General features: G+C 47.4%; 1 protein-coding gene and 1 long non-coding RNA gene across 9 annotated transcripts; one reads left to right on the top strand and one right to left on the bottom strand.

Moving 5' to 3' along the window:
* The first annotated feature begins 2,899 nt into the window (after positions 1 to 2,899).
* Positions 2,900 to 24,898, top strand: IL12RB2 (interleukin 12 receptor subunit beta 2). 8 transcript variants are annotated; one of them, XM_074875789.1, is made up of 17 exons: positions 2,900 to 3,005; positions 3,097 to 3,155; positions 6,388 to 6,453; positions 7,191 to 7,517; positions 8,202 to 8,316; positions 9,938 to 10,113; positions 10,306 to 10,445; positions 11,128 to 11,272; positions 13,815 to 13,894; positions 16,959 to 17,178; positions 18,282 to 18,482; positions 19,476 to 19,577; positions 19,657 to 19,812; positions 20,706 to 20,843; positions 21,986 to 22,073; positions 22,671 to 22,770; positions 23,182 to 24,898. In XM_074875789.1, exons 3-17 carry the CDS (start codon positions 6,396 to 6,398, stop codon positions 23,668 to 23,670), a joined length of 2,535 nt encoding a protein of 844 aa, XP_074731890.1. In that variant the 5' UTR covers positions 2,900 to 3,005; positions 3,097 to 3,155; positions 6,388 to 6,395; the 3' UTR covers positions 23,671 to 24,898. The 8 variants fall into 8 exon arrangements, with proteins under 8 accessions (XP_074731890.1, XP_074731888.1, XP_074731894.1 ...); XM_074875787.1 differs by having other exon boundaries at positions 19,657 to 19,941; XM_074875793.1 differs by lacking the exon at positions 20,706 to 20,843.
* On the bottom strand, positions 5,024 to 8,507 carry LOC141946289 (uncharacterized). Its single transcript, XR_012629799.1, has 2 exons — positions 8,402 to 8,507; positions 5,024 to 5,399 (listed from the first exon to the last, which is right to left on the bottom strand). It is a non-coding gene; the product is annotated as an uncharacterized LOC141946289 (long non-coding RNA).
* Positions 24,899 to 26,789: the final 1,891 nt, after the last annotated feature.

Below are 26,789 nucleotides of genomic sequence, written 5' to 3'. Positions count from 1 at the left end.
CCTGGCCTGTGTGGTCCCTGGTACAATCAGATCTAGAAACTGTACTCCAAAACCAATGAGAAACCAACAGATATTCGGAGAAATTAAAAGAAAAAGAGTAGGCTGGAAGGAGTGACCCTTCCACAGCATAAGAGATGTCAGTCTGAAAGCAGTCTGTGAGCCTCTGAGGTCTTCAACCAGGCAGAAAAAAATAATTGTTTTTTTAAATAATTGTCTTTGCTGACACAAGAAAATGACATTATGTTGAACACAAACTGAAGACAAAAAATCATGGCAGATCTTTGAAAGAGCGGGGATGCAAACACCATCACAGCAGCTCTTCCTAAGCTGGACTAGACAATGTGGTAAAGTCAAGAAAATACATTAAATAAACAAACACTACTCCTTCCTGGCTGCCCACCGATGACAACCACAGCAGGGTTTTTGGATATACTCACATTCTCTTGACTGGGTTTTTAAGCACCCAATAATTAACTCCCAGTGCTCTGTCGCTCATCATTTTGACATTGATGACTCACCACCATTCCTTCACAATTCTTCATTCTCAAGGTTATTTCCAGACCTACAACCTGACAAAACCAGAGAGTGTAAGGGCTGCACCTGCTGATTTCACTTCTGAGTTTGAATTCCATTTCCTTCAGTAATATTTCTAACGTTAGCCCTTGCCTGTTTTTACTGACTGGGCTCCAGCCTTCTTCAATCACCAGCTTTAACTTTCTCTGATTTGCATTCAAATAGTTGAAAAACAGGCAGCTTTGCACCATTTGAATCTTCTCACATTTTTAGAGAGCAATTTTTTTCGTCACAAAACCAATGAACACAATGGCTGGATAAGCCATTTCTGGCCTTCTGTTTTGGTTTGGTTTGCTTTAGAAATCTCCTTTTATGTGCACTTTTGATCCCAGATAAATTATTTTGTTGTTCACTTCCAGAAGCTGAACATGAATGACCACAGTAGTATACATTCAAATTTTATTACATTGTTTACATGCACTTTATTTTCACTATCTATAAGGGAAGTCCATATTCTTTACTCATTCTTCTTCCTTATTCCAACATTCGTTGAGTTACGGGGGTTGGTTGAAGCAGAAAGCATCTTGACTTCAATACATTGAGGACATCTACCAATGGAGGAGTCCTTCCAGACTTGGACCACTGGAAGCTCAGCAGAAAGAAGGCATCGAGGTACCAGCAGCCACTCATACCTCACATCCCATGGGCGAGATAAGTGCTCCCTGCCTCCCCGGAGGTAACCACCATTGTCTCCTGTTGGCCGCAAAGGTCTGCTAGGACACAGTTTGTAATCCTCTTGTGAGCAAGCTCCACACCAGGCAGCCGGCGTTCCCTGAAGCACACAGTCAACACGCAACCTTAGGTCTTGTGTTTACAGCTTTGCATTGGCATGTGCTTAACCACAGAAACACAGAATCCCAGAATCATCTTGGTTGAAAAAGCCCTTGAAGATCCTCCAGTCCAACCATGAACCTCACACTGACTGTTCCCAACTCCACCAGATCCCTCAGCGCTGGGCCAACCCGACTCTTCAACCTCTCCAGGGATGGGGACTCCCCCCGTGCCCTGGGCAGCCCATTCCAACGCCCAACAACCCCTTCTGGACAGAAATACTTCTAGGTTTCACCCTGTGAAAGCCAGGTCCCTGGAACAGCACGGCTGCTGCCGGGGGACCCTCAACTTCACCCAAGGTGTAGGGCCCTAGGCTACAACCACTACCAGCCTCTTTCTTTGTCCTCCCCTCCGTGCTTGGCTGCAAGTTCTCCTCGGGAGCTGGCCACTGTCACCTCCAAACATCACACATTCTCATGTCAGCTACTGCTGGTGCTTTCCCGAGTTTCGTTTTCAGAGAACTGATGACTCCGTACTTTCCTTGACATCACCCCCTTGCCCGGGGAGCGGGGAGGTTGGCACAGCATCCGCACAGCACCGGCGGCTCCATTTGCAGCAGGACCTTGTGCTTCGGCTCTTCTGTTGCAGTCAAGCACCTGGCAGAGGTTCTGCAGGGAAAACCCTGTTTTCTTCATGATTTGTAAATACCACATGCTCTCTCCTGGAGCTTTGTGCTCAACACAAGTCAGTGGAGAAAGAATCGTATGAAAAAGCAGACTTCGTCGCTAAAAAATAAGCAAAGAGAAAAAAGAAAGCAACTACATTTTATAAAAGGCAACGGATCGGTGTTTTTCAGTTTAGCTTCCTGTCACCAGGACACAAAACTCCAATCACTTGGGCCACCCAACGGGCATCTTCCCTTAGCTGTATCATCAATGAGTAAAATACTACTCAAGGTCTGCTAATGCCAGCTGAGCACATCATGTAACGGCCGCTGCCATATTTTTTCCGAGGAGAAGAAGCAAATACACGCAGCGAGGGGCAGCGATGAGCAAGGCCTCGATAAGAAGCACGAGATAACATTCATACAAAGTCCTGATGGTCTCCTGGTTAAAACTGATATGAATCCTGTTTTTTTTTCAGAGTGTAGATCTGCACCGGGAAGCAGTGCTGTGAAAAGTGAAAATAAACTAAAAGAAGACAAGAGGGGAAACGAGCTATAGACTTAAAAAGAAACTGTTAATATTTGGAGTTTCATCCAGTATGCACAGTTCACACATGATATCTTAATGAACTTTGTCAGCTCTCTAGAAAAAAGCACAAATGTTAGGCTGGGCTTTGGAAGAGAGATAAAGTGAACTGGAGGTTCAAATGCAAAACTCTGGACTCCTGAAGGATGCAAACTTTGCGCTTCCTCTACCCGTTCATTTGAACGTCTGCCCCCCAAAAATACCTTTGCTACAATTTTCAAGCTAGAAAAAGTTAATCCCATCAGGGAGATGCTGTCGGGAAAACCAAGTTTATGCCATGGATGTGCAGAAAAGAGAAGGAACAATAGCAACAGGAGACTTTTTCATTAAAAGCTCTTTTAAATATGGTGGTAGGTTGGGGAGCGCTGAAAAAAAAAAGTGAGAGAAAGCAAGAATCACATGAAAGAGAAGGTAAAAATCGGCGTGGCTACATCTCAGGCTCTCTCCTCGCAGGGGAGGTGAGGGTTGCTCTGGTTCTAATTGCACTTCTTGTTCCCTCCAGGTCAGAGGCAGCCCGCTGGTAGTGAGAGTTACACTTGGGAGTTTCATCAACTTTTTCTGGTAATCTCATCCTTCTCTCACACCCGGGCTTTCTGTCGTTGAAATTTCCCGTGCGTTACCTTCCCGGCGAGAAACCCCAGGGGCAGGGCGAGGCGGGGAGGGGGGGAAGCTGCCGGCCCAGCCCTGCCTTGCTCCTGCCCCTTTTTCCTGCCTGCAACCAGCTGCCCGCCAGGAGCCGGATGAAAAACTGCCGGCGCACGGCACAGCCCCCCCACATGCCCCCCCCGCCCTTATCCCCGTACGAGGCGGTCCCTGGCTGCCGGGGCGGCTGCGGGGCTCCGGGGTGAGTACCCCCGGCTCGGGGAGCGGCGGCTGGGGGAGGATGGGGGGGGGGGGGGGGGGGGAAGCCCGGGCTGTCCCCCCGGCTCCCGCTGGGGACGGGCAGGGGCGAGGGGGCGGCGGGAGGGGGGCGGCCACGCACGGGCATTCCTCGGGGTGCTGCCGGTCCCGGGGTGCTGCCGGTCCCGGGATGCTCATTGCCTGCCCCGGAATGCTCGTTGTCCGCCCTAGGATGCTCGTTGCCCACCCCAGGGTGCTTGTTACCTGCCCCAGGATGCTCGTTGCCCACTCTAGGATGCTCGTTGCCCACCCCAGGGTGCTCGTTGCCAGCCCCAGGATGCTCGTTGCCCACCCCAGGATGCTCGTTGCCCACCCCGGGACACTCGTTGCCTTCTCTGGGATGCTGCCTGCCCCCTGGGACATTGCAGCACGGAAGGGCCATCTTCCAGAGATAAGGCCATCCCTTTCCTCCGTACGGCGAGCTCTTACCAAACACCTGGCGCTCGGCAGCTCTGGGGAGGGGTCGCTGGCCCGGGGCGTGGTGGCACCAAGGCTGCGGTTGCCCAGCCCGAGAGCGCGGGTGCCACCATCCTGGCTGGGTCTGCCCAGGGCAGGAAGGTGCCCTAAAAATGCAGCTGGTGTTATTCTGGTGATATGTAGCCAATGGCGCAGCTTGGGCACAAATAGCTTGGTTTGGTTGGTTTTTTTTCTGGGTGAAATGCGACAGTGAGAAATGTTCCTCTTTCCACTGGTGTGCGGTTGGTTGTTCCTGCAGGTTCGGTGTAAGACCCTTAGAAGAGACACTTGCTCTGCATGGAGTAGAAGTGGGGGCAAGGGCATAAAAAGTTGATTAAAAGCAAACGAGAAAGCTTTTGTGCTTTACAAGCAATTTCATTTAAGAACTTGACCACTGCAAACGGGCAACGTAATTATGGGGAATCCATAGGCAAACAAAATGTGGTCTGGAGCCCTTGTGATTTCAGATGAGATTTCACAGAGATAAGCACACAGAAACAACCATGATCTCGTCCTCTGTGAACACCTTCTATACTTCCTCTACTTTGTACTTACCAGGACAATATCCCTTATATTTTCTTTAACCTATGCACAGCGGTATCATTTTCCCTCATTGATGTGGAATCTGAAGATTTTTTCCTTCTTAAAAACATTTTTCCATATATCTTCGCTCTAAGCTGAAGGTTGTTTCTCATTCTTTTCTCATTTTTTTACTCTGATCACAGTTTATATGCTCTGCTGCATTCATATGATGCTGCATAAATTGTCTAGCACTTACCTAACTAAACCACTGATTAAAATTATTTGAAGTGAGACTATTTTTGTCTGTTGACTCAAGTATTTTGGGGACAGTTTTGCTGTCAGAAAGCAAGCTGTCTGAAGGATGTTTACACAGTCACTGGGCAATTTCAGTTTATTGGAAGGCAGAGCATTTACTTGAAGAACCTTGGTGCTGTGATTGCTCATCCTTGCAGTTACTAATCACCTACGGAAGGCACCGCACGAAGTGTCTTTGTGTAAAGCTGAGGCGCTGCAGCAAGGCTTAACATTTCAGTCTGAAGAACATCTGGGTTTAAATAAAGCAAGGTGTTAATAATGCATTTTGGCAAATCTTATGCATTTCACATTCACCTCACTTAGAAAACATGGAATGGATCCCATCTTGTTATATAAAAACAACCTGAAATAACTTTTTTTTGTCATTTTTATATTAATATACATGTGGCAAAGACTATATTGTGCAATGCCTCCCCATGGAAGTGCCCCTTCAGCTGAGATGGCATGAAAAGCAGTCAGGATTTAAAGTTTCACTTTACAGCAGTTTGTTTCCAATATGGCATCAAGTCATTAAAATAGCTGCATCTCTGGGACAGGTCGGGAGTTACAGAAAGTGCTTGTTGGTGTATTCACTTCTGAAGTGTCCAGTATTTTCTCACTGCTCCTGTAGTTCTGCAGGGAAAGGGTGAAAAAGGAAACAGTTGTTAATGCTGATTGCAAAATGTAGGGGAAAATACTGAGCTTAGTTCAGGCTGACCCTGATTAATTTGTGTAAAACGTTTGTATTCATAACTTCCAATAATGGAGTGTGGGTTTAATCTAGTAAGTCCAGACATGGCGTAGGTTTGCATTTGGACAGAATTTTTGAGCAATCCTGTTGAGTTTAAAACATTTCAAGAGCCGTTTTGTTTGGTTGTGTCATTAATAGCGTGCTTACTGCGTGTGGCTGCAGCTCTGTCTGTCGGAGTTAGTCATAAATAAGCTGTGTGGGAGGGCTTTCCTTTTGGAAAGCCGTCAAAAGAAATTGTAAGATTGCTAGTTCCCAAGGTCTCATCCAAAGTTTTCTTTGAGATACTCGGGTCTGGGAATCTTGAGACTGTGTTAGTCATCTGGGATGAGATCAGTTCGTTTGGATTTGGGGTCATCTGTACAAAGTCTGAGCCCAGACGGGCTGAAGAGCACACGAGGCTCCTCGTGGGGTGCATAGACAGGGCTGCTCCCTCTGAGGAGGGTGCGGGATTTCGGGAGAGGGTGGGCTGTACTGGAGTGGGGCTTGCAAGCCAGGTCCTGGGGAGAGATAAGGAGTACTCACGGTTTGTTCTTGTTTTCCTTCACAGGAAGGATTTTGGTTCTGGAGTGAAGGGAGCAAATATTAGTTTTTCTAAAGCACAGAGCTGTCTGGTTCTAAAGTACCCATAACTCTGCCATTCCCCCAGCTCTTGTGCCTGTCTCTAGGGAGAACCATCCAAAACTTAGCTGCTGCTTCGGATGGGGTCTCGAGAGTCACAACTTAGCGACATTAGCAGAGGATGTTAATTAGAAAGGTCTCATGAAATAAGCATTTTGGATTTTCTGAAGTTGTAAAACAGTAAAATACAAATATCTGTAAATTATTTTCCCATTTTTTAGGAACTGGTAAAAGGTATCTGTTTCTCTATAGGGAGCAAAATGCTGTTTGCATGGATTGTGCCCGCAGCAATTTGGTTGTTGGTGCACTTCACAGCAGGTAAGATTTTTTTTTTTTTTCCTGCATAGCAATTATCACTTAAAAGAAGCACTCTGGCTAATTAGGGGGTTTTCTTTCAGCTTCTGCATGGTATGCTAGTAAACATCTTTCTTATTGAAGAGAACAAAATTTGATGCTTGATTAGGTTTATCCTGTAATTTCTGTCAGAACTCCCCTATCTGCTGCTCCTGCTGAGTGTCCTCCCGTTCTCCACGGCAATGCCCCTTGCCCTTGGCTGTCTGGGTAGGCTGTGGGCAGATTTTCTGCCACTGCTCGGCTCGTTTGCCCCCAGTCCTGGAGTCTGCCAGTGAGTGCGTGCTCTCGTACGCTGAGTGCAGAGGACAGGATCGCCGGTCCCCCGTCCGCGTCCTGCACCTCTCGGGACAGACAATGACGCACAAGGGGAGGTCTCTGCAAGCCAGAGGAAATCTTGCTTCTTCCTTCAGTAGCAACATGCCTGCCACTGCTTTACTGAAACACAGATATTTCCTTTAAACAAAGAAAAAAAGAGTTCTGATAGATTTAGCATGGGTTGTGCTTTTTTTCCTACGATGGCTGGTAGCTAGCCCTTGGTTTCTGATCCCAGTCGGTCAGGTCGGTGAGGACCGTAAGTTACCGTGCAGAGGCACAAATTCTCACATTATAAATATGGGGAGCCTCTCTTTCTCGAGTGCAGCATGCTGTACAAGATAAGCGACGTGTCGGTGTTAAAGGTTTGTTTTCCCATTCTGTTGCAGAAGCCTGCAGTAAAGGGAACGTGCCCGCTAGCAAATGTCCCCGTGGTGCTGCAGAAATATGTGACAAAGGGACCATGACTGCTAACACTACTTCTCACGTCCAGCCTGGAACCAGCATCAGCCTCTCATGCCAGCTGAAACCCCTGCAATACTCCGAGCAGTGCAAGATAGCTATTTTCTTTAACAGCTCTGAACTAATTAGCAATTACGGCAGTTCAGTAAGCACCGGGTTTCTAGTCCGTACATATGGCAAACACATGTTTACGTGCAAAAGGGTTTGTCAATCCAAGAAAAGACTCATCTGTGGAATCGATATAGAATCTGGAAGTAAGGATAATTTCTTATTCCTTGTTCTTAAATATTTCCTGTGGTACCTCTGAGACATGTCTTAGAAACTAGCAGCAGGTGGATTTCCCAGAAAAGGTGCTGCCTTTTAGTGGCTCTTTGTATTTAAAATATTCCCAGCTGGAACTGTGCAATTCCATTATTCACAAACAAAGAGATGCTAAATAAAACTGCCCCCTCGGAGCAAACAGCATACTCTCCTGTTCTAGCCCTGACACCCACCAGTCTGTCCAGGACACAGGGGACTTGCAAGAAAAATTCTGAGGAAATTTCAGTTTTTCTTCTAGCCTGATGAGCTGATGCTGCTGCAGCAGTCCTCTACTGTATCAGTGTTGTTGTTTTGTTGTAGGTTTCTTTTTATAAAGTAAGAATAATGGTTGATTGCTTCAAGCAAAGCTTGTGGTGCCCAGTCTGGAGAGCTGTTAAGCACTTGTATTCATGTGGCACCCTAGTAAAGTCACTGGGGTTTTGCTCAAGTGTTAGAGGTCTCAGAAGGCTGCAGATATGATAGACTCAGCTGTTTTCACATATAAAAATTGTTAGCCTGAAAATTTTGTCTATAAATTCTTTAAAAAAAAACCCCAAACAATCAAAAAGCCAAAACTAGCATTTCTTAAAATGTGTCCTATCAGTATCAGTTTTAACTGATAAGAATATCTGTTTAAGATCCTCCAGATGAGCCAAAAAATGTGTCATGTATCCAGTATGGGACAGATAGCCATCCCACCTGCACCTGGGACAAGGGAAGGCTCACGTACATCAACACTACCTATGTAATACAGTAAGTAACCCAGGTTCTTTGATACCTATAATTGTATCTTAGAGGGGTTTTTTAAAAATTTTTGCACCGATTATTGACAATTTACCCTTCTCAAAGCACACAGAAGAGTTGGTTTATGAATAAGTCAGTCCAAGGCTGCCATTCACAGAAGCCAACTGGAGCAGCTGAAGCCCCTTTGCTGTTCACATCCGTGTGGGCCGCACTGCAGGAGGTTGGCTGCTTCTGATAAAGAGGGTATGCCAAGACATGGCTCCCTTTTGGAAAGGAGATGGGGTCTGAAAGGCTTTCCTGTGGTGGATATCCTCTAGTTAGTGATTCCATGGCTTGGCTAGCAGTGCCTGCACTGGGAATACTACAATCTGAGCTGCTCGCTCTGTCTAGGAGTTTAGCTAAGGTGATGGAGAGGGACTTTGCTTGGAAATGTGTTATTTTTGCTTCCCATTTTAGACCCAACCTGTAATTTTGTTCACTCTGGTTTGGCTGAGCCTTTGCTGAAAAAGGCCGTGGAGACTTTTGCAGCAAACCGTGGGGAAGGAGTAAAGCTTCCCCAGAGCCCATCGAGGCGCGTTAGGAGACGTTTGGATTTCAGGAATCACCATGCATGGGAGGAACCTTATTAAAATCCTCTATTCAAGCAAACATCTGGGTAGAATGAATTAATTTTGCCCTCTGCAAACTACTAGGTAGGCTGAACTAGCCCCCATTTGTTTCTGAGGTGCTGCATGTTGACTGCCTCCTTGCCCTGAGAGTCTCACTCTTCTTCACCACCTTCTTCTTCACCTGCCTCTGTTGGCCAAGGTAGCAGCAACTTTCTTAGTAGCTTGGAGAAACCTGTCACTGCTCTTTAAGCAGAAGGAGAATATTCAGGTAACTTGTGGAAGGGTAGGGAAGTGCAGATAACGAGTCCTGCAAGTGTTGTAACATAGGGATACAGCAGCGCTTGCTAGTAAGTTATTAAATATATTACAAAATGCAAAAGGTCACCCTGAAGCAACATGATACAAACACCTCTGACTCAGGTGGAAGAAAATACACAGAGAAGCTAAATGAGTTACTCAAGGCAATGGGTTGAATGACAGATTGAGAATTAAAGGTTGTGTTTGAAATCATACCATCCAACCGTTAGACTGCAGATAAATTACATTTTTAATCACTAACTTATGTAAATAACAAAAAAAAACCCCAAACCACTCCAAAATCCATCATCCCCCTAAATGCTGTGTACCAATGCTCATACATAGAGAAATATTAGGTAACCAATGTTAGGTAACCATTATACTATTAAAAGGAACCTACTCACATACTTGCAGCTCACTGGAAATCTAGAAGTACTTCCTTTGTCAGCAATTAAACCCCAAAAGCAGTGTAACACCTTTACTACGGACTTAGCTAGAGGAGCATTTGCTGTAAGCACTGTATTGAAGCAGACAGATCTTTCAGGGGGCAGATGACCTACCTGCCTTTCGTTGCAGTGGTCCTCCCTCAAAATCCAACTGCACGGGACCTGCTACAAGAGCCGCAGCCGCGAGGGACCCGGAGCAGCACGTGCCCTGATGCACCCAGGGTTTAGCTTTCTTGCTGTACAGGAGAATATTAACCAAGAATTTTCCTTCTGTTCCAGGTTATCAAATGGGACGGATGTCTTATGCGTTTCAGAAGGAAGTCTGAATAAGAAGTTTGGCTCGTTGGCCCTGAGCAAGTTGAATTTTGACTCTACTTACACTGTTGTGGTTGCCGCCTCCAATGAGCTAGGAAGTGCTTTTTCACAGCCGCTCGTGTTCATGTTAATAGACATAGGTAAATGCACTACTTACTACCTTTCAGTTAGTCCCAGCCCTTTAGAAAGACAAGAAAACATTTTGAGCATTTCTTGTTCAAACCTCTCAGAAAAACCATCCGTCCAGTCTAAACCAGTAACTCTATTTCCCCCAGTTCTGAGCTGTGCTGCGTATCTGAGCGCTGTTTGCTTCTTTCTGTTTTTGCTGCTAGTGAAACCACATCCTCCCAACTTTTTAGTGGAATTTGAAAATTCTTCTGCGACCAATTGCACCTTTTTTTGGCACGATGAAGCACAAGCGCAGCACTGGAGGCTGAGATACCGTCCACTTACCAGGCACACCTGGAGCACGGTAATCCTCTTCTGAAGAGTAAAGGAAATTATGGTCCTTGGAGGTTGCTGTCATTATTTTTTCATTATTTCTTACCAGAATCTGTTTGTCCAAATTTGCTTCTCTCTGCTTTCTAACATCATATTTAAGAAAAAATATTGCCTACAGGTCAAAAACTATTGTTGGTCTAAAACTGAATGAAGGTAAAACACCAATCCTATAAAAAACTCTGTGCATGAATAGTTCCCCTTATGCCAGGTGTCTCTATGACACACTGAAGAATCAGAGCTTAAGTTTGACCCATCATTTTATTGGAATATGGTCGTATCTGCTTGTTGCAGCTCACAGCTACAGGCATAAAATGTCCAAATGTTTGTGCCTTCCCTCATGTCGATTGGAAGTCTTTGCTTTTAAGTGGTAAAAGAAATGTATTGAAGTCGAGTAAAACATGAACAGAAAATCTGTTATCTTCACATAATTAAATGAGAGATTTTTCAGATAAAGAACTGCAAGCCCGATGATTCATTGCATCATTCTTTGAGTTATTAAAGCTGCCTCAGATCAAGGTTTTCCCCATAGTTTTTTTAAAGATGTGTTTTGGCTGGCTGGGCTTCCTTTGGGCATTAGGAATTCAGCCTGTCACTGCTTTCAACCTTTATTTCCTTGTGAGTTTCATGTTACATGTCTTTTATCTTCATTAAAGGTTGAAAGCTTAAACAGTGAAAAATGCAGCCTTTATGGTCTGGAGCCTCATACAGCCTACGAGTTTCAGGTCAGCTGTAAAATCCACCCCGAGCGAGGACTGTGGAGTAACTGGCGCACGTACCAAACCCAGACTCCAGAAGCAGGTAACACACGATGGCACCTCCTGCACCGAGCCCGTGTCTGACGTTTGCATACAAGTGGAAACTTTAGCTAATGAAGTCAAAAACGCTGCTGGGTTTTTGCAGGTTGGTTTGCAGAGTCTCTGTAGATCCAGAGCCAACAGGGTAGCAACTTCTGAAAGAGAATTGCTTTTCTAATGAACAAAAAATGAGGCGGTTCAAGTTTCTTGCAAAACAGGAATTTCAAGAGTTCACTGGGAAGGTCTGAAGGATACATTCATTTGACGTTGTTGAAGGTTGGGGGGGTTTTCCCAGAGCCGTAGTGGCCTCCTGCTGCATCGCGACACGTCTGGAAAAGGCAGTTTGTCTAGCTTAGCTGGGGAAAGAAAAATATTTCGTATTGGTTCATACCTAAGTGTTTTACTGACTTCCTGCAACAACCCCATAAGTCAAGTCAGGATGGCTGCTATGTCATCCCCCGGTGTGAACAAACAGCTTGGGCAGCAAGCTCTGGGATCTTGACCTTGCTCGACCATTTGCTGAGGAGTTGAATGAATTGGCTGGGAAACTGCCTGGAGTCTTCCAGTTCTGCTGATGCTGGCAGGTTTTAGCAGAACAGTTTAATCTTAGCGAGTCACCTTTCCTCAAGTAGAGAAGATATTTCACTTGGAACCTCCCCAGGTAACCCCTCCAAGGCGCTGTGGAGTCACTGGAGACCTCTCTGGCTTCAGAGCAGAACCTGGCCAGGCACTGGAGAGAGATCCCACCAGTAATTAGGTGAGCAAAGAGTGTTTCTGGCCCAGAGGACGGCACAGCAGACTCCAGGGACAACCAACCTGAGGGCAATTCTACTAGTTTCTGCCCGCACGCTCACATACCTGCCTGCCTGACTTCACCCTGAGCTGCATAAACTCACACGATGCAAAACTTCCAGTTCTTACGAGAGAAGAAAGCTTCTCAGAAGTTTGTTTCAACAAAGACGTGTCGGCTGCTCTGGCATCCCCTCCTTTCATCTCTTACTTGGCTTTCGTTAGTCTTTTTTGTGAATTACTATAAGCTCCTCAGGCTAGTGCCGTTATTACTCATGCTATTTACCACTACTGACAGCATCAGTTTCTGTAAGACACATTGATTGATGCGTGAAGTTTTCCTCCTCTCCCTCACCTTCCTCTCAACAGCTTTCTCAACCTTCTCGATGAACCCTGGCTTGCTACAACATTTGTGGTTATCACCCCTCTACACAGCCAGTGCTATAAAATGAGAAACTTTTTAGCTAATCAAGGAGCATTTTCTTATCTCAGACTAGGTGACAGCGAGGGGAGGTTGCAGATGAGAAGCGCTGGGTACATCATGGTTGCCTTTCTTTGAAGGAGCTGAAGTTCTACACAAGAGTTTGGCCTTTTGCAAATTCAGAAGCATACCTCTGCAATGAGATTTTTTTTTTTTTTCCTAAGCCTGACCTGTCACAAAACTTGCTTTATGCAAGCACTGTTTGTAAGTGAGCATAATTTTTTTTTTCCAGCTAATTTGTGTGGTTCACATGTGAATTGAACTTTAAAATCTGGGCTAGAGTCCAAAAGATGCAATCCCATATTTTATTTTTTCCTTCTTTGAGCTTGCCCCTTCCTTGCTCACAGCGAGCATGCTCCAGTTTTATTTCTTCTGCCAGTCCTGCTTCTTGTTTCTATTCCAGTCTCTATTTGCAGTTAATACATGACAAATAGCTCTTAACATTGCTGGCACTGAGGATTTTTTCTGTCTTTGAATATAGGAAATAGCAGGCAGTCCCATTCTAGCTGGGGTTGTGCAACGGCTGCCTGCTGCTTAGGTTATTAGCAACAATTATTATTTGAATTTGATGGATTTATTTTGGTCAGAGACCTCGAGGAACCAAGCTTTGTTACCTTTTGTCATATTGGCTTTCTTTATGTGTCTCTGATTCTGAATTGTTGGAGCATATTGTGTTCACCAGTTTCTGCAGTCAGAAGTTTGCTTTAGTGTTATTTTGGAAGGTTTATTCAAAACATCAAGGGTTTCCAGTCATTCTGTGACTATAAGGAGAATCATGGAAAGAATGGGGGTTTTAAGCTACCTCTGACAAGGTCCTACCCAGTTGGCTGTTAAAGGCATTTATTGCCTAGAGCCAGGCAGCAAAATCCTACAGATCCTACAAACTCTATTGCCTGAGGCTGGCTGTTATTTTAGGATTGATGTAGCCAACCCTGAGGACCTCAACTTTCATGCAAAGATGAGAGCTAATACTGTCACTTTGATGTGTAGGCTTCCTTGGGATCCATCCTGATTAGCGAGCGCAGGATAAAGTCACCAGCAAAGCAAAACCCTCTCTGGGGTTTATGGCTTGTTGTCCTCATGAGTACCATCATCAACACAGCTGAACTCCAGCCGCAACAGCAAATACGGGCTATTACACATTGCGTCATTTCAGGGACATTTTAAATCTTAAATTTTAATTGTCTCAGAAGTTTTACCTCTTTCGCCTATTCAACGTCTTGTTTACTTCAAAACACAGTCAATAACGCTGCTCACTCTCCTCCTCCCACACCAGTGCCGACCGGGCTCCTGGACGTCTGGTACCGACAGCAGGATGTGGACTCTCAACAGCAGAACATCTCTCTTTTTTGGAAGGTAAGTTAAGGGAAAGCTAAGCAGAGGCATAATAATCAGCAAGGTTAGAGGGGGAACCCTGGTTTAGGTGTTCGCAGGAAAGGACTGAGCCCAAGGGGAGCACAGGGCTTTTACCAGCACCCAGTGATAGGGACACAGACCAGCTCTGCTACCCAACACTTGCCTCCCCCGGAAGATTCAGCAACTCTTTTCTCCCTACCATCTCCCTTTTACAGTTCTCCAAACTTTCTGTCGTGCTGAAAGTATAACACGTTCCCGGCACATCACATCAGTGAAGAGAAGTGAGGGTACCACAGCTCAGTTACCACCTTTCCACAGGGTGACTTGTGTCCCTGATGATATACCTAAAGGGACAAATCACAACCTTACAGACTTCCTGATTTGTTTTCTAATTAATATCTCCCTGTCCTTGTTGCTGGTTGCTGCCGTTGCCATACGTGGTCGCAACAGGCCTGGGAGGCCAGGAGGACACCATGCCCCATGTCCTCCACGGGCACACGCCTTGCGTGTCTGCTTTTGGATATGAGCCTCCTTCAGAGGTGTTTCTGCTCTGTTTTGCTTCTATGAAGAACAGAGCAATGAAGAATAGGGGAGGCAGAAGAGGTAATTTATTGTAGTAGCCCTTTAAGGTGACCCAACTCTTAAAAACTGAAGAGCTGGATGTAGTTTGGGCAACTGAACGGGTCCCGTGGGTGTCACTGCTGTGTGGATGGATGGTTGGCTGAGGCTTCTGTCGTACAGCAGCAGCAGGAGGAAGTTGGTTTTCTTTGCAGGTGTGAAGCAGGTGATGGGCAAACCACATGCAAAAGGGTTTGCTAATAATAATAAAGCTGCAAATCTGAAATTGGATGAACTCAGGAGTCAAAAAAAATTGGTTGTTTGGGTCTGCCAAGCAGAGCCTTCTGTGAGCTGGGGGAAACTGCAAAAAGAATTCAGGTTAAAAGCCAGCTGTGGGGTAAAAATTCCACATTACTGTACATTGCCATCCAGCTCAGGTCTGCTGTGCCAACATTCCCAGTGAAACCAAGCCCTGGTACCAGTGCCAGGTGCTGCGTTTCTCCAGTATTACCGAGGCAGCACTTAGAGCCAGATCCAGGAGAAATTTTTGGATTGTGGGGCGCTTTGCTGTGGTTTTATTTTGAAGCCAATAAGATGATTTTTTTAAGCATAAACTATCCTTGACTTCCAGTTTGCAATCTCTAGTTAATCTCTAGATAATATTATATCTTCTCCTCACACCAACAAGCACTACGCTGTAAGTGAAAGCAGAATTTCTCATATAATTATGTGACTCCAGCCGTTGTGGTTTTAAGACATTTAACTTTAAGACCTCTATCTTGCAATAGCGAGCTGGTGACACTTTCTTTACCGAAGCAGACTTCCTGCAGCATCATTCATAAAACGGGTGCAGTACGTTGCTTTTATAGCTTTCACGACAGCTACAAAGCAAAGGACTCAGACTCAGTGCAATGTACTACCGTTGTAGGTTTTCATATGTTCACACAAATACCAAAGAAAGGATCGCCAATTTATTTTCTGCAGGCTTTCTGAGTAGTTTCAGCACTGTGTCCTGTGCCACTGCCAAAGCGATTGTAACACTGCAAACATTTTTATATTTTTGAAAGTGCTTTTTTCCCCCCTCTTCCTTTTTTAATGACAAAAAAAACCAGTCAAACAAAATGAACTGACTTCATAGACACTACAGGAAACTGTGAAACTGATAGTACAACTGCAGACACCCGGGGTGGAAAAAACAGCGCGAGGTGTTACAGGGGACAGCACAGGCTGACTTTTCAGAAATACGTATTCTAAGTGGTTGAATTTAAATAATTCTTCATCATGGCTTTAAGTAAAAATCTGGGTTTTTCCCTAATCAAGAATTGCTCATTTTCACAAATCCAGCTGTGCAATTAATACTTTTTTTTCCCCTTGTGAAAAGCTTGGCTTGAATTCAGACTGAAGGACGGAGGAGGCTCTGTGCTGTCCCCAGCTATATTGCCGCTTGGAAAATCAGCAGCTCACAGCAAAAGAGCTTCACTAAACTGGAAATAAACAGGAAAAATAAATAAGAAATTAAAAGAAAGATATGTAACCTTAAGAGAGGCTCAGGTAAAGTCATGCTCTTGGCTCTACGATCTGGGAATTAACTCATGTCGTGGGTCGTCAAGAGCAGAGCAGTGAGGGAGCTGGGGTAAGGGGTGGGAATGGAGAGCACTGGTCGCAGGGCTGGGCAGCAGCAAAATCAAAGGGAAAAAGTCAGAATAGGCTGTTAGGTGGTACAGGTTTTACACAAACCTGCAAAATCATGGTGGAAAAGGGAAATTCTGCAGCAAGGATGCTAGCTTTCTTTGGAAAAAAACGTGCGTGTTCACTTATGAATGTGTATTCTTAGGTTGATGGGGAAACTATGCTATCTTTAAAATGCATTAGCTGTGCTTCAGGCCAACAGATCTTAAGTTAATTTAAAAAAAAAAAAGTATTGGAGAAGAAAGCAACATCAACGAGTGAGCGAGCAATCTCTGTAGCACTGCTTGTTTCCTCAAGCTTTTAGAAGAGAAGTAAAAACTGGTAATTGGTTACAAAGAACATTAGCTGGTATGTGCTGGTGTCCAGCAAGTCACACTGTCATGGTAAATAACCCCTTTGCTGTTAGAACAGAAAAAGTAGAGAAGAAATTACCTTTGAGCAGCAGTTCCAGGCTTCGATGGGGCAGCTTGAGCTCCGGGGTCAGGGGGATGCTCTGGAGCCATCCCTGCTGCCAGGCAGGAGGGTGGGTAACAAGCCTCCCCACCTCTCCCGCGTGGGGCAGGGGCTGTGGCTGCTGCCCCATGGCGAGCACAGCGTGGGGGCTTGCCAAACTCCTCTGGGAGGGCTCCTCCCTGCGACACAAAGATCCCCTTCGTGGCAGAAGGTGCATTTAAAAGGAGGTGAAATATTTGGTTCACAAATAAGCAGTAACACCTTCCTCCGCGAGCGGGTCTGAAACCTTCCCGGGTACCATCATCTTTCTGCAGGTTTTGCTCATCAGAAGAAGAAAAGAGTAATTAATGGGCTTTCCTCGCAGGCTTTGAGCCGGTCGGAGGCGAGAGGCAGAATCCTGCGGTACACAGTGACCTTCGAAGCCCTGGGCACACGGAGCCCCCCGGCAGGAGAAGTCCATGTTACCACCCAAACCAGCCTCACCAGGGTCACGCCAAGGGTGGGCTACAAGATAACGGTCACCGCCGAGAACTCAAGGGGCAGGTCCCCCCCCGCATCCATCGTGACGGACCTGGGCACCCAGGGTAAGGGCTTCTGCTGGGTCTGGACCACTGGGAATACCACCAGTGCTCTGCTTGGTGACACATGCTACGGAAACATCCAGGTCCACCTCAGTGAATCATCAGGGATCTGCAGATCCAGCGTTCGGTGTGGCCGGGGTGCAGTGTCACACCACGTTAAGCTGCCCTGCGTTAGGGTCACCTCAACCCCTTCTGCCAACACAGTGGTAAGCCACACTGTCAGCCATCTGGGCACCTGACACAGCAAAAAAGTAACCATGTCAAAAAAAAAAAAAAAAAAAAAAAATCAATGAGCAGCAAAATCAACGAGTGTTCCCTGAACTCACCCAGCCCCAAATTTCCTGTGCCAGTACCAGGCACGACAGGGCCTCGAGGTCTCAGGTGGTTTGTTCAAAGAGGCAGTTCTCTGTTTGCGCTTGTCCTGGCGTAACGTCAGTAAACCAGTGACAAAGCCACTGCCAAGTGTTTTGCCTTTTCCCAGTGCTGCACCGAACACCAGCGGGATGCTATCCTCCTTTGGGGACGAGCCCTTGATGGCACGAGCCCCTCGTTAAGGAGAGATAGGATGGGTGCAGAAACATCACTGGCATCTGATCATTTGGAGGGAGTTGGACAAAAACTCCTTTGTGGGCTCAGTTCAATTGTATCTGTCAGAAAAACTGTTCAGAAAAGATGTTGGGTTTATGTTACAGATAAAAAAATCAACGACCCAAAACATTTTCTCCTGCAAGAAAATGTAACCTGGCCCTAGCTGTGAAAGCAGGAGCTTCGGTCTTGTGGAGATGGTGTGTTTGTGGCTCTGTCATGGGAGCAGGGTGTTAGTATGTGCCCTGACAGCATCTTCTCAGGGTTTGGGGGTGAGAAAACAAGCAGTGCTGCGTATGTTCAAACAGCTGCACCATGAGACAAGACAAGAACGTGACCCTATTCCTATCAGCATAGAGATCACCCTCGTATAAAGACCTTTTCTTTCAACTGCAGTTTATTTTTGTACTTCATGTGGCACCAAACTGGATGAGACACAGTAAAAACCATATCTCAAACTTACCAAATCCGCTTGAGGTGAAGGCAGGTTTGTGCTGATGGTGTCTCTTCTCCCCTGTAAGATCTGCCTCCTCCTCAGAAGGTCTCTGCCGTAGCCACGGGAAACAGCAGCATCTTCGTGAGCTGGAAAGCGCCCGTCGCATTGGCTGCGTCCGTCAGCGGGTACGTGGTGGAGTGGGCAGACACCCCGAGGAGCCCGCGCCCGGAGCCCTGCCCAGCCTGGGTGAAGCTTCCAGCATCCAACCTGTCCACGGTGATAGCAGGTAACTACCACCTCCTGGTAGGGGGCAGCTGAGGTACCATTTTACTTCAAAAGCTTTCCAAGGAGCAAGTCAGATTCTAATTTTTATTAATCCAGCGTAAGAAATCCTTGCTGTATAGGAGGCAAAAAAATATCTGTGGTCGCTTTGGGCTCAGCTGTGCAGTCACTCTCAGCTGAGATTTATATCTGATAAGTAAAATGTCTCTGAAAAAAACCAGTCCCTCCACAATGAAACAAGCCAGCTAGAGGTATAAGAGACCAAAGGCTTAAGAAAAGACTATTTTCTTTCTACTAATTGTTGGTTACTAATCCCAACCAGCACTACGTGTCGGTGTTCTGCACATTGGACGGCTACGAAGTTACAACAGGGTGACAGCGAGTGTTACCCTCATTAGTCTTCCCTGTCCTCTGTCCTGGTGCTGTGCCTCTGAAGCGTTTACATCCCCACTCTTGAATGAGCTGGAAAAAGCAGCGTATTCACGCCATCACTCCGTACTCTGCTTCCAAAAGGAGAAAAGCGAGTTCCTGTCGACCTCCCGCAGGAACAGCTGGGAGGAGGATGCTCCCGTGAAGCCGCGGGGAAGAAAAAGGGTGTGAGATTCTCGTACCCCCTAAGTGACCCCACGTGCAGGCAAACCCTGCACCTCAGATCTTGGGGCAATAAGCTGGGTAACAGCTACTCACCTCCTCCCTTTACCTGGAGCACTAAATGCGGTACAGGGTTTCCTGCAGAGGGTACAGGTCTGCCGGCAGCTGTTGCTTCATGAGGAAACAAAGGACTTCCCTTGAGGAGTGTGAACATCCCTTGCTTAAGGCACAGTAAGGTTCTGCCAACCTCAGCAGGAGATCACAAAGAAGATTTTTTTTTCCTGCTTTATGAAAGATGCATTAATAATCAGAAGATTCATCTGAGCTTTAAGCAGCTGATGTAAATACTTTAGCCATGACCAAATACTTTAACTAGTAACGACCCACTTTTAATTTCTTTATTTAGAGCACATAAAAGATAACGTGTGCTATCAGATCAGCGTGTTTGCACTCTATCGGGACAGAGCGGGACAAGCGGCATCAGTTAGGGGATACTCAAGAGCAAAAGGTAAATCACTATAATACTCTTCTGGATGTTTTTAAGCTAGCTTAAGTTCAGCTTTAAAAGCCAATCTTATGTTTTGCAGCACCATCAGCTGGGCCCCGGATGTACACGACACCGTGGGCCAACGGCATCTTGGTTTCATGGGAAGCCATCCCTGTCTCCCAGCAAAGGGGCTGCATCACAGGGTACCGTATATACCTGCAGAAAAACGATGGGCAGGCAGCCCCAGAGGTCTACAGTAGGTATCTGGTGAAGACCAACGTGATGTGCGTGTGCTGCAGGTGGGGGATTGAGGAGGAGGAGGGAAGGTGCCTTCGGAAAGCTCCTGTGCAGCCGGGGAGTCACCGGCAGCCGGTCTGCCACGAGGGTGAGCAGCAAGAGTCAGCCAGCTCCCTCTACTACAGCTGCCCCTCAACAGGCCTGCGGATTCAGGGCTTCCAGCTTTGAGTTAACACCACTCTAAGTTATTCTGAGTGTGGAACTATCCATTTTCTCCCAGCTTTTTTTGCAAAAATTATTATTTTCTTAAGACATAACCCATGCAAACCCTTGGTGATATAACAGACTTTCTAAACAGAACATAAAAATAACAGCGTTTCTAAAAGTCCTATCCAACAAATACATGCTCTTATATACATATATATATATAGCGCCTTATATCGTGAGACACGCTCGGCAGGCAGCACCCACTGCATCCCCACACCCCTGTGCTTTTCCCATCTAAGCCCTCTCCCATTCCATCTGCATAACTCCCAGGCTTCCACCCAAGAAATGGGTTTCTTCTTAACTTTATGCAGAAGTTGCACCACAGTTTTTACTGGGTGTTCCATAGTTCCACCATACAAATCTCATTTTAGACTGAAACATTAGCTTATCAAGCAACAGCAGTCAGGGGACAGGACACGCAATCCTGGGTGTCCAGTCTGTACATTAGCACGGGTCATCCCTATAGCCTTCCAAAAAAAGATCTTTTACAGCCCTTCCAATGATTTAATAACATCAGAAAGGAAATTAATTAAAGTAACAGGTACCTCTCTGTGCTCCAAGCTCTGGAAACCCAGTTCATTGGAGTTAAGTGCCGTAAAAACATCTGCTAGGGGCTTCACTTGCTTCTCCCCGTTTCCCTCCCAGCCGTTTCCAACGTGAGCGCCCCGCGGTCGCTGCACATCACAGAGCTGCAGCCCGACGAGCCCTACACCCTGTGGATGACAGCATCGACGGCTGCCGGAGAGGGGCCCTGGGGCAACACCCAGCTCCTCTGCTTGGAAAGTATGAGTCTGCCGGGGAGGGGGGCCAGGAGAGGTGCTAACCCTTGGCCCCGTTTTCCACAGACCGGGAATGCTTTTCCCACTACTCTTAACTACTGAAAAATCTCTAGTTTTGGCTAGTTTTAAAACGTAGCGTCTCGCTGTCGGCATAGCTCCCAGCTCTGTGCCAAGCTCTATCATTTTAGAGTAGTTGCAGGCCAGCAGGACGGTTATTGTGACAGGGGAAAGAAGGGTTTTGTCCCTTTGAGTTGCTGGCCTAAATATTTGTGTGCTTCAAGCTCTGGCGCAGAAAGTCCTGCTGAGCTCCACGTCAGGGTCAGGGGCTCTCTGAGGACACGTGGGCACTGAAGAGCCGTGACCTCAGAGCCACCTTGAGGAGCAGGGCATGGCATGCACGACCCCTATTCCTCTGCTGCCCAGGGGATGCCAAAACAAGACCTTCTCCCACCGATTTCTGATTTGTGCTTAAGTGTTGCCAGAAAGTTTGTGTAGCTGTGTTCCCTCCCCAGCAACGTGCCACAACAACAACTTGAAGCTCCCAAGTCGCATACATTAGGAAATTCCTCTCCACAGCGTGGGAGCAGGGCTTCTCTGGGGGCAGGTTTCTCCCATGGGCTGCAGAAATCCAGGGAAGTAAGCAGGAGAGGAAATTAAAGCAATCCAGGCAAATTAAAAGTTTTCCTGGCATAAAATCTGGATTTACAACAGTTACGTTTTAAGCAGATAGTGTGAGCACGGTAAAGCCAAGGTGTTCACTGAGAAACTTCGGTCACTGACAATTTATTAAAGATGCACTGAATTTTGTAAGATCTTTTCTACTTAACACCTCTCTGCTGCACGCACCACCCCAAGTTTACGTCCTCTGTCAATGTTTGGTTCAGTACTGGAAGAGAGACCAGCAATTGCATGTTTTGGGTTGTGGACTGCGTATCTCGAGAGACATTGGTAGGCATCTTCATGTTACAAAGTACTGTTGGCCCCAGCAGTCCATTCAGATTCCCGATTTTGAACAAAAAAAAAAAATTGGTATGTTTTACGAGTGCAAACGCTAGTCAGACCACGACTGTTGTCCGACTTGAGCTAACATATTTGAATTTTTAGGTTTTTTTAATAAAGATGAATGATGGCTGTTCTGTATTTCAGGTGCTGGGCACTGGATGGCTGTTGTGCTTACCTGCAGCTTCTTGATCATCTTGGCCTGCATGTGTTACATCCCTCCAGCAAGAAAACTGTGAGTGGATCCAGCTGCTGCATTCCAGGGAATCACAGAATTGTTAGAAGGGATGGTCCTGTCCTTTCAGGGCACCTTGGGGAACAGCAAAGATTGCTCTGAATAAAGGGCTCAGAGTACATGAATAAGAACACACATTGAGCTTAAAATATAGCCTTAGTTCATATATATTATGAAATATAGAGCTTAAGGTCTGCTTCCACCAAAAAAAAAAAAAAAAAAAGAAGAGTTACAATCCATGGGAGTGAAGTTAAACCCTGAGATTTAAAACTGTTTTCCTTTAAAGCAACACACACACACATCCCCAGGCTGGATTTTCCAGGACTGGGGCTCAGGGCTGTATCCAGCCAGCTCTGCCTGCAGAGCTGCTGTTGGTCGTTGCAGGCAAACCCCGGGCAGGGGCTGGCAGGAGGAGGATGCTGGGCAGCATTTCCCTCTGCCCAAGAGCTGCCCTGCAGCGTGGACGTGCTCACAGGTCCCCACTAAAGCAGATTCGGGGTTACACCGAGCAGGTCGGTAACCACACGCACAAACAGCACGTCCCAGCGCTGCGGGTATCGGCGCTCAAGCTTTTAATTGCACTTATTCAACCTGCAGATTACACTCGCTCCTCTCAGTGCTTGTGCCACAGTGGCAGAGCAAAGCCATTCCAGACCCAGCTAACGCTACGTGGGCTAAGAACTACCTGTCTATGAAGGTAAATTTTACTTTTTTTTTTTTTTTATTTCTAATCCCACCACCTTCAGAAGAGATTGGAGCCATGCAGGTCAGTAATCTCTTAATGCAGCAAAACCTGATGGCGGATAAATTCTGTTCTCATATCGTGTTAAACTGTGGGATGTGTTGAACGCTGGAAGGGTTCAAGGCCAGGTTGGACGGGGCTTGGGCAACCTGGGCTAGTGAAGGTGTCCCTGCCCGGGGCAGGGGTTTGGAACTCGATGATCTTTAAGGTCCCTTCCCACCCAAACCATGCTACCTATGAGGCAAATTAAATACAACGCGGAAATCTGTCATTTTTAGCATATTAGCTGCTGTGTGGAGGGCCACTTGCATTGTGGGGGTGGGAGGTCACAGGCTATCACTCACATCATTAATTATTGCTCCACAGCCTGAGCTGAGCTTGCCCCCCAGCCTGTTCCTGCACAGCACCGGCAGCTTTGAAGAGCCTGAAACAACACAAGTAGAGGAAACCTTGGTGAAAACCGAGCCCCCGGCCCTGCGGGACAAGCTCCTCTTCGGCAGCGGGGGAAACGGCGACTGGCCGCCGGCGAGTGGCCCGGGGCAGGAGGAGCTGGGCTACAGGGCTCTGCCCAGCCCGGCGGACGGGGAGGTTTATGAGCAGCAGCTTCCCGACCCCTACAAGAGGATAGCAGTGGAGGAGCACACGCAGACTGTTTCAGAGTATATCACCAACCCCATCACCGACACAGCCGCTGTGTGCCTACCCCCAGCTACCGGTGCTACCGACCATCTCCCTGAACTTGACTGCAATCCGCTCGCCGTCTTCCCAACCACTTTTTTGACTCCCATACTTTCCTGTGAAGGGAATCTTACTTTGGATACAGTGAAAATAAACTGCAGCTCTTTCACAATGTAGGCAGTCAGCGGGACATAAGCCTGGCCTGTTTTTTTGCACTTTACTAAAGTATTTCAGTGTGTTTTCAGTAGAGCCAGTCCAGTAACTTACACGCGACACCTTTAAGCAATAAAAAAGCCAACTCACAAACTTTTCCAGCACTGCAAGTCACACCTCACCGTACAATACAGCAGCTCCTCACCCACCTTGCACGCTCAGGTAGAATCACAGATGCTTGGGAATGCCAGGGCTGCGTGACCTGGCTTTTAGAGAGGTTAATTAATTATTCAGATGCCTTCATGTAGCCTAGGCTGCCTCAGGCCCATCCCACTGCCTGATCAGGAGTGGTTGAGCCTGGCTTGGTCCAGCCCAGGACTCGGAGCTCGCTGAGGAAGAGTGAGGAGTTATGGCAGGGTCAGTCCTCAGCCCCTCAGGGCCACGCTGCAGGCCCTGCTGCACCCAGGTCAGCGATGCAGCACGGCCCCACCTGCAGCCACCAGTGCTAAACTGAAACGCCCACAGGCATTATTCCTCTCCGCAACTCCAGCACTAAGTCGCCTTGTCCCCAGTGACGTGGGTACCGAGGGTCGGGGCTGCAGCAGGGCTGGCAGCTCAGCCAGGGCCAGCCTGCCTGCACGGCTCGGTTCGGGAAAGGAGAAATCCTCACCAGCAAGAAAAGCAACAGGCAGGAAGGCAAATGGACTGGTGAGAAGAATTTAAATCATTTATTGAAGTATTCTAATTACAGGTTTGAGGTCTGTCTTACACATTTAATGACTTTGTTTACTATATGTGTGTGTGTATATACATACACAAAGTGATGGAAACATGAAATTTGTTTCCTGTTGTTTCCTTCTGGCCAAGCTCAAGCGCTACACTGCAGCTACACACAGAATAAAGTGTCTTTAAAAATAAAGCTGAAACACTGCTGCTACAGATAAGGTGTAAGTCTAGATCTGAACTTACCTGGAGCATCCTCCTCCCGCCCAGGCCCGGGCGGCTGCTCTCCATCGCAGCCAGCTACCCAAGCTGGTGATGAACCCTCCTGCGATACCATCATCTTGCAGCACCTCCACGAAGAGTCACTCCCCGACTCGGCAAGGAAACAGCCCCCCTGCCACCGTCTCCTTCCACAGCAGCGACAGAGGCACCTGCAGTGCAAGGCCACGGCTTTCCCCACAGCCTTCTGCTTGAAGTGAAAAGCAAACCTGAAATGCCACGTTAGGGAGATCTCTGCTGGCTTTTTCCCCATTTTTATCCCAGATGTGGCCATTTTACCCTCTGCAGGAGGCCCCCACACAAGTTGTGACTGTTAATAACCCGCGGCCTTCCCGGCCAGTGCCAGACAGGCCGGGCTCGTTCACATCACCCAGAGTGCCGAGGTCTGGACCTCCAGCCACACGGTGTAAACACCTCTGCAATAGGCAGGAGTACATGAAGAGAGTTGTGTGCACATTAAGCTTTTTTAGGAATGTGAAATTCAAGCCCTGGCACCAGCTTTCCTCGTGTTTGGCTTCCAGTGACTTCTCTGCAATGCCCAGAGTGTTTCCTTTTGATCTGTACAAGCGACGGAAGTACTCCGCTATTCTCAAAGCCTTACCTCTCCAGTCTTCTCCTTCTGTGTACTGAAAACAAAATAAAACCATCAGCAACGATTTAGCTGTTGTTATCACACAGCTAGGTGTATTTTTAGGAGGGAAAAGCATCCTGGTAAAGGTGGAGCAGCTCAGCTGAGGATCCAGTGCACCGCTCACTGCTAGCTTCAACCAGAAACCCCCTGAAACGTTCAGAAAATAGAGCCTGCAAGTGGCCCCGACAGCACGTGGTCTTCCTCCTGAAAGCGGCTTCTTGGGGATAAGGAAACAGAGAGAGGCTGAAGACAGCTACTGCCCAGGAAACCGCTTCCCCAAAGCGGCGGGAAAACGCTGCGAGAGCAGCTGGACTCCAGGGAGCAGCTGGGCCATGCTGCTCCGCAGTGCGGGGACCGCTGCTGGGATGCACAATTCCGGCTACAGCTCACTCAACAGCCACTGCCCCCCCATCCCGTGCCCACCCCTTGGCTCACCTGCAGCAGGATGCTGCCCACGACCTCGCCCAGACGTGCCAAGGGATCCTTCGTGTATCACAGCTGGCCAAAAAGCTTATTTTTCCTGCCAGGGAACTCACCGGAGGACAAGAGCGCTTACCTGAACTGCCCAACCACGGGGCACGAGCTCACCACACTCACGGTAGAAATCGCACACCGAATTAAAAATGATTCCCAGATGCACCAGGAAACACAGGATAGCCTCGAGAGAGAGGTGCAGGTTTCAGACACGCGTGCAGGCTGCCTCACCGCAGTGCCGGTGCGAGACGCACACTCCCCCCACCACCCGCTTTCAGTAGGGGTGTCAGAGCTGGCAGATTTTTTCATCTGCAGGCTCCCAATAAAACCATGCGTAAGGAGCTCTGCAGTGCAACCCCTACTCGTGTAGTTCCCACAAATTTAGTTTTGGGCTGTATTTGGGGATGGTATTTCAATCCTGGGACTTGTTTGCATCCTCACTGCCTCCTCCAAACTGGCCCAGGACCTCCATGATCAAGGTCACAGGCTGGATGTGGACGTGCTCAGGCACGACAGCAGGGTAAGATGCACTTCCACGTGAAAACAGCTTTAACAGCACTCCCCAAGCGATCTGGAGAGCAGCCACCCCTCTTAGCATCTTCCTCCAAGCCAGAGAGGTAACAGTGATCGGCCGTTAAAAGGAAATGCTGCACAAAAAATCACCAAGTAGCAACAGCCGCTTCATCCCAGAAGGCTTCCCTCCCGCCCCGCTGCCCTGCGAGTGCCACCCAACCTCACTGAGGCAGACAGCCCTCCGGGCGCTTTCTTAGGAGAAAAAGCAAGTTTTCTCCGTGTCTTCCACACAACGGGAATCCGGCAGTTTGTCCAGTACAAATCCCAAACACAACCGGGCATGCACCAATTCGAATTTCTGAACTGGAAGGCTGCGGGAATCCCGTCTCGGATTTACCTTCACTCCGCTCAGTAAAGAACAAGAAAGAACAATAAAGCTCCCTCACCTCTGGGTGTTACGACGACCTTTGTCGCAACATCTCAGGGGGTGAAAATCAAAGAACTCAAGCACACATATCGGTGA

The sequence above is a fragment of the Strix uralensis genome, chromosome 8, assembly GCF_047716275.1.
Source record: "Strix uralensis isolate ZFMK-TIS-50842 chromosome 8, bStrUra1, whole genome shotgun sequence".
NCBI classification, from domain to species: domain Eukaryota; kingdom Metazoa; phylum Chordata; class Aves; order Strigiformes; family Strigidae; genus Strix; species Strix uralensis.
This window is presented reverse-complemented; position numbering and strand designations above follow the sequence as displayed.

What these genes read in the sequence shown, in the direction of transcription:
- IL12RB2 (XM_074875785.1), top strand. Translation starts at nt 6,396, where the DNA reads ATGCTGTTTGCATGGATTGTGCCCGCAGCAATTTGGTTGTTGGTGCAC. An exon ending in AACACTACCTATGTAATACA is followed by an intron (nt 8,317 to 9,937) that starts GTAAGTAACCCA and finishes CTTCTGTTCCAG; the next exon opens with GTTATCAAATGGGACGGATG. An exon ending in GCAGCCGGTCTGCCACGAGG is followed by an intron (nt 19,942 to 20,705) that starts GTGAGCAGCAAG and finishes TTTCCCTCCCAG; the next exon opens with CCGTTTCCAACGTGAGCGCC.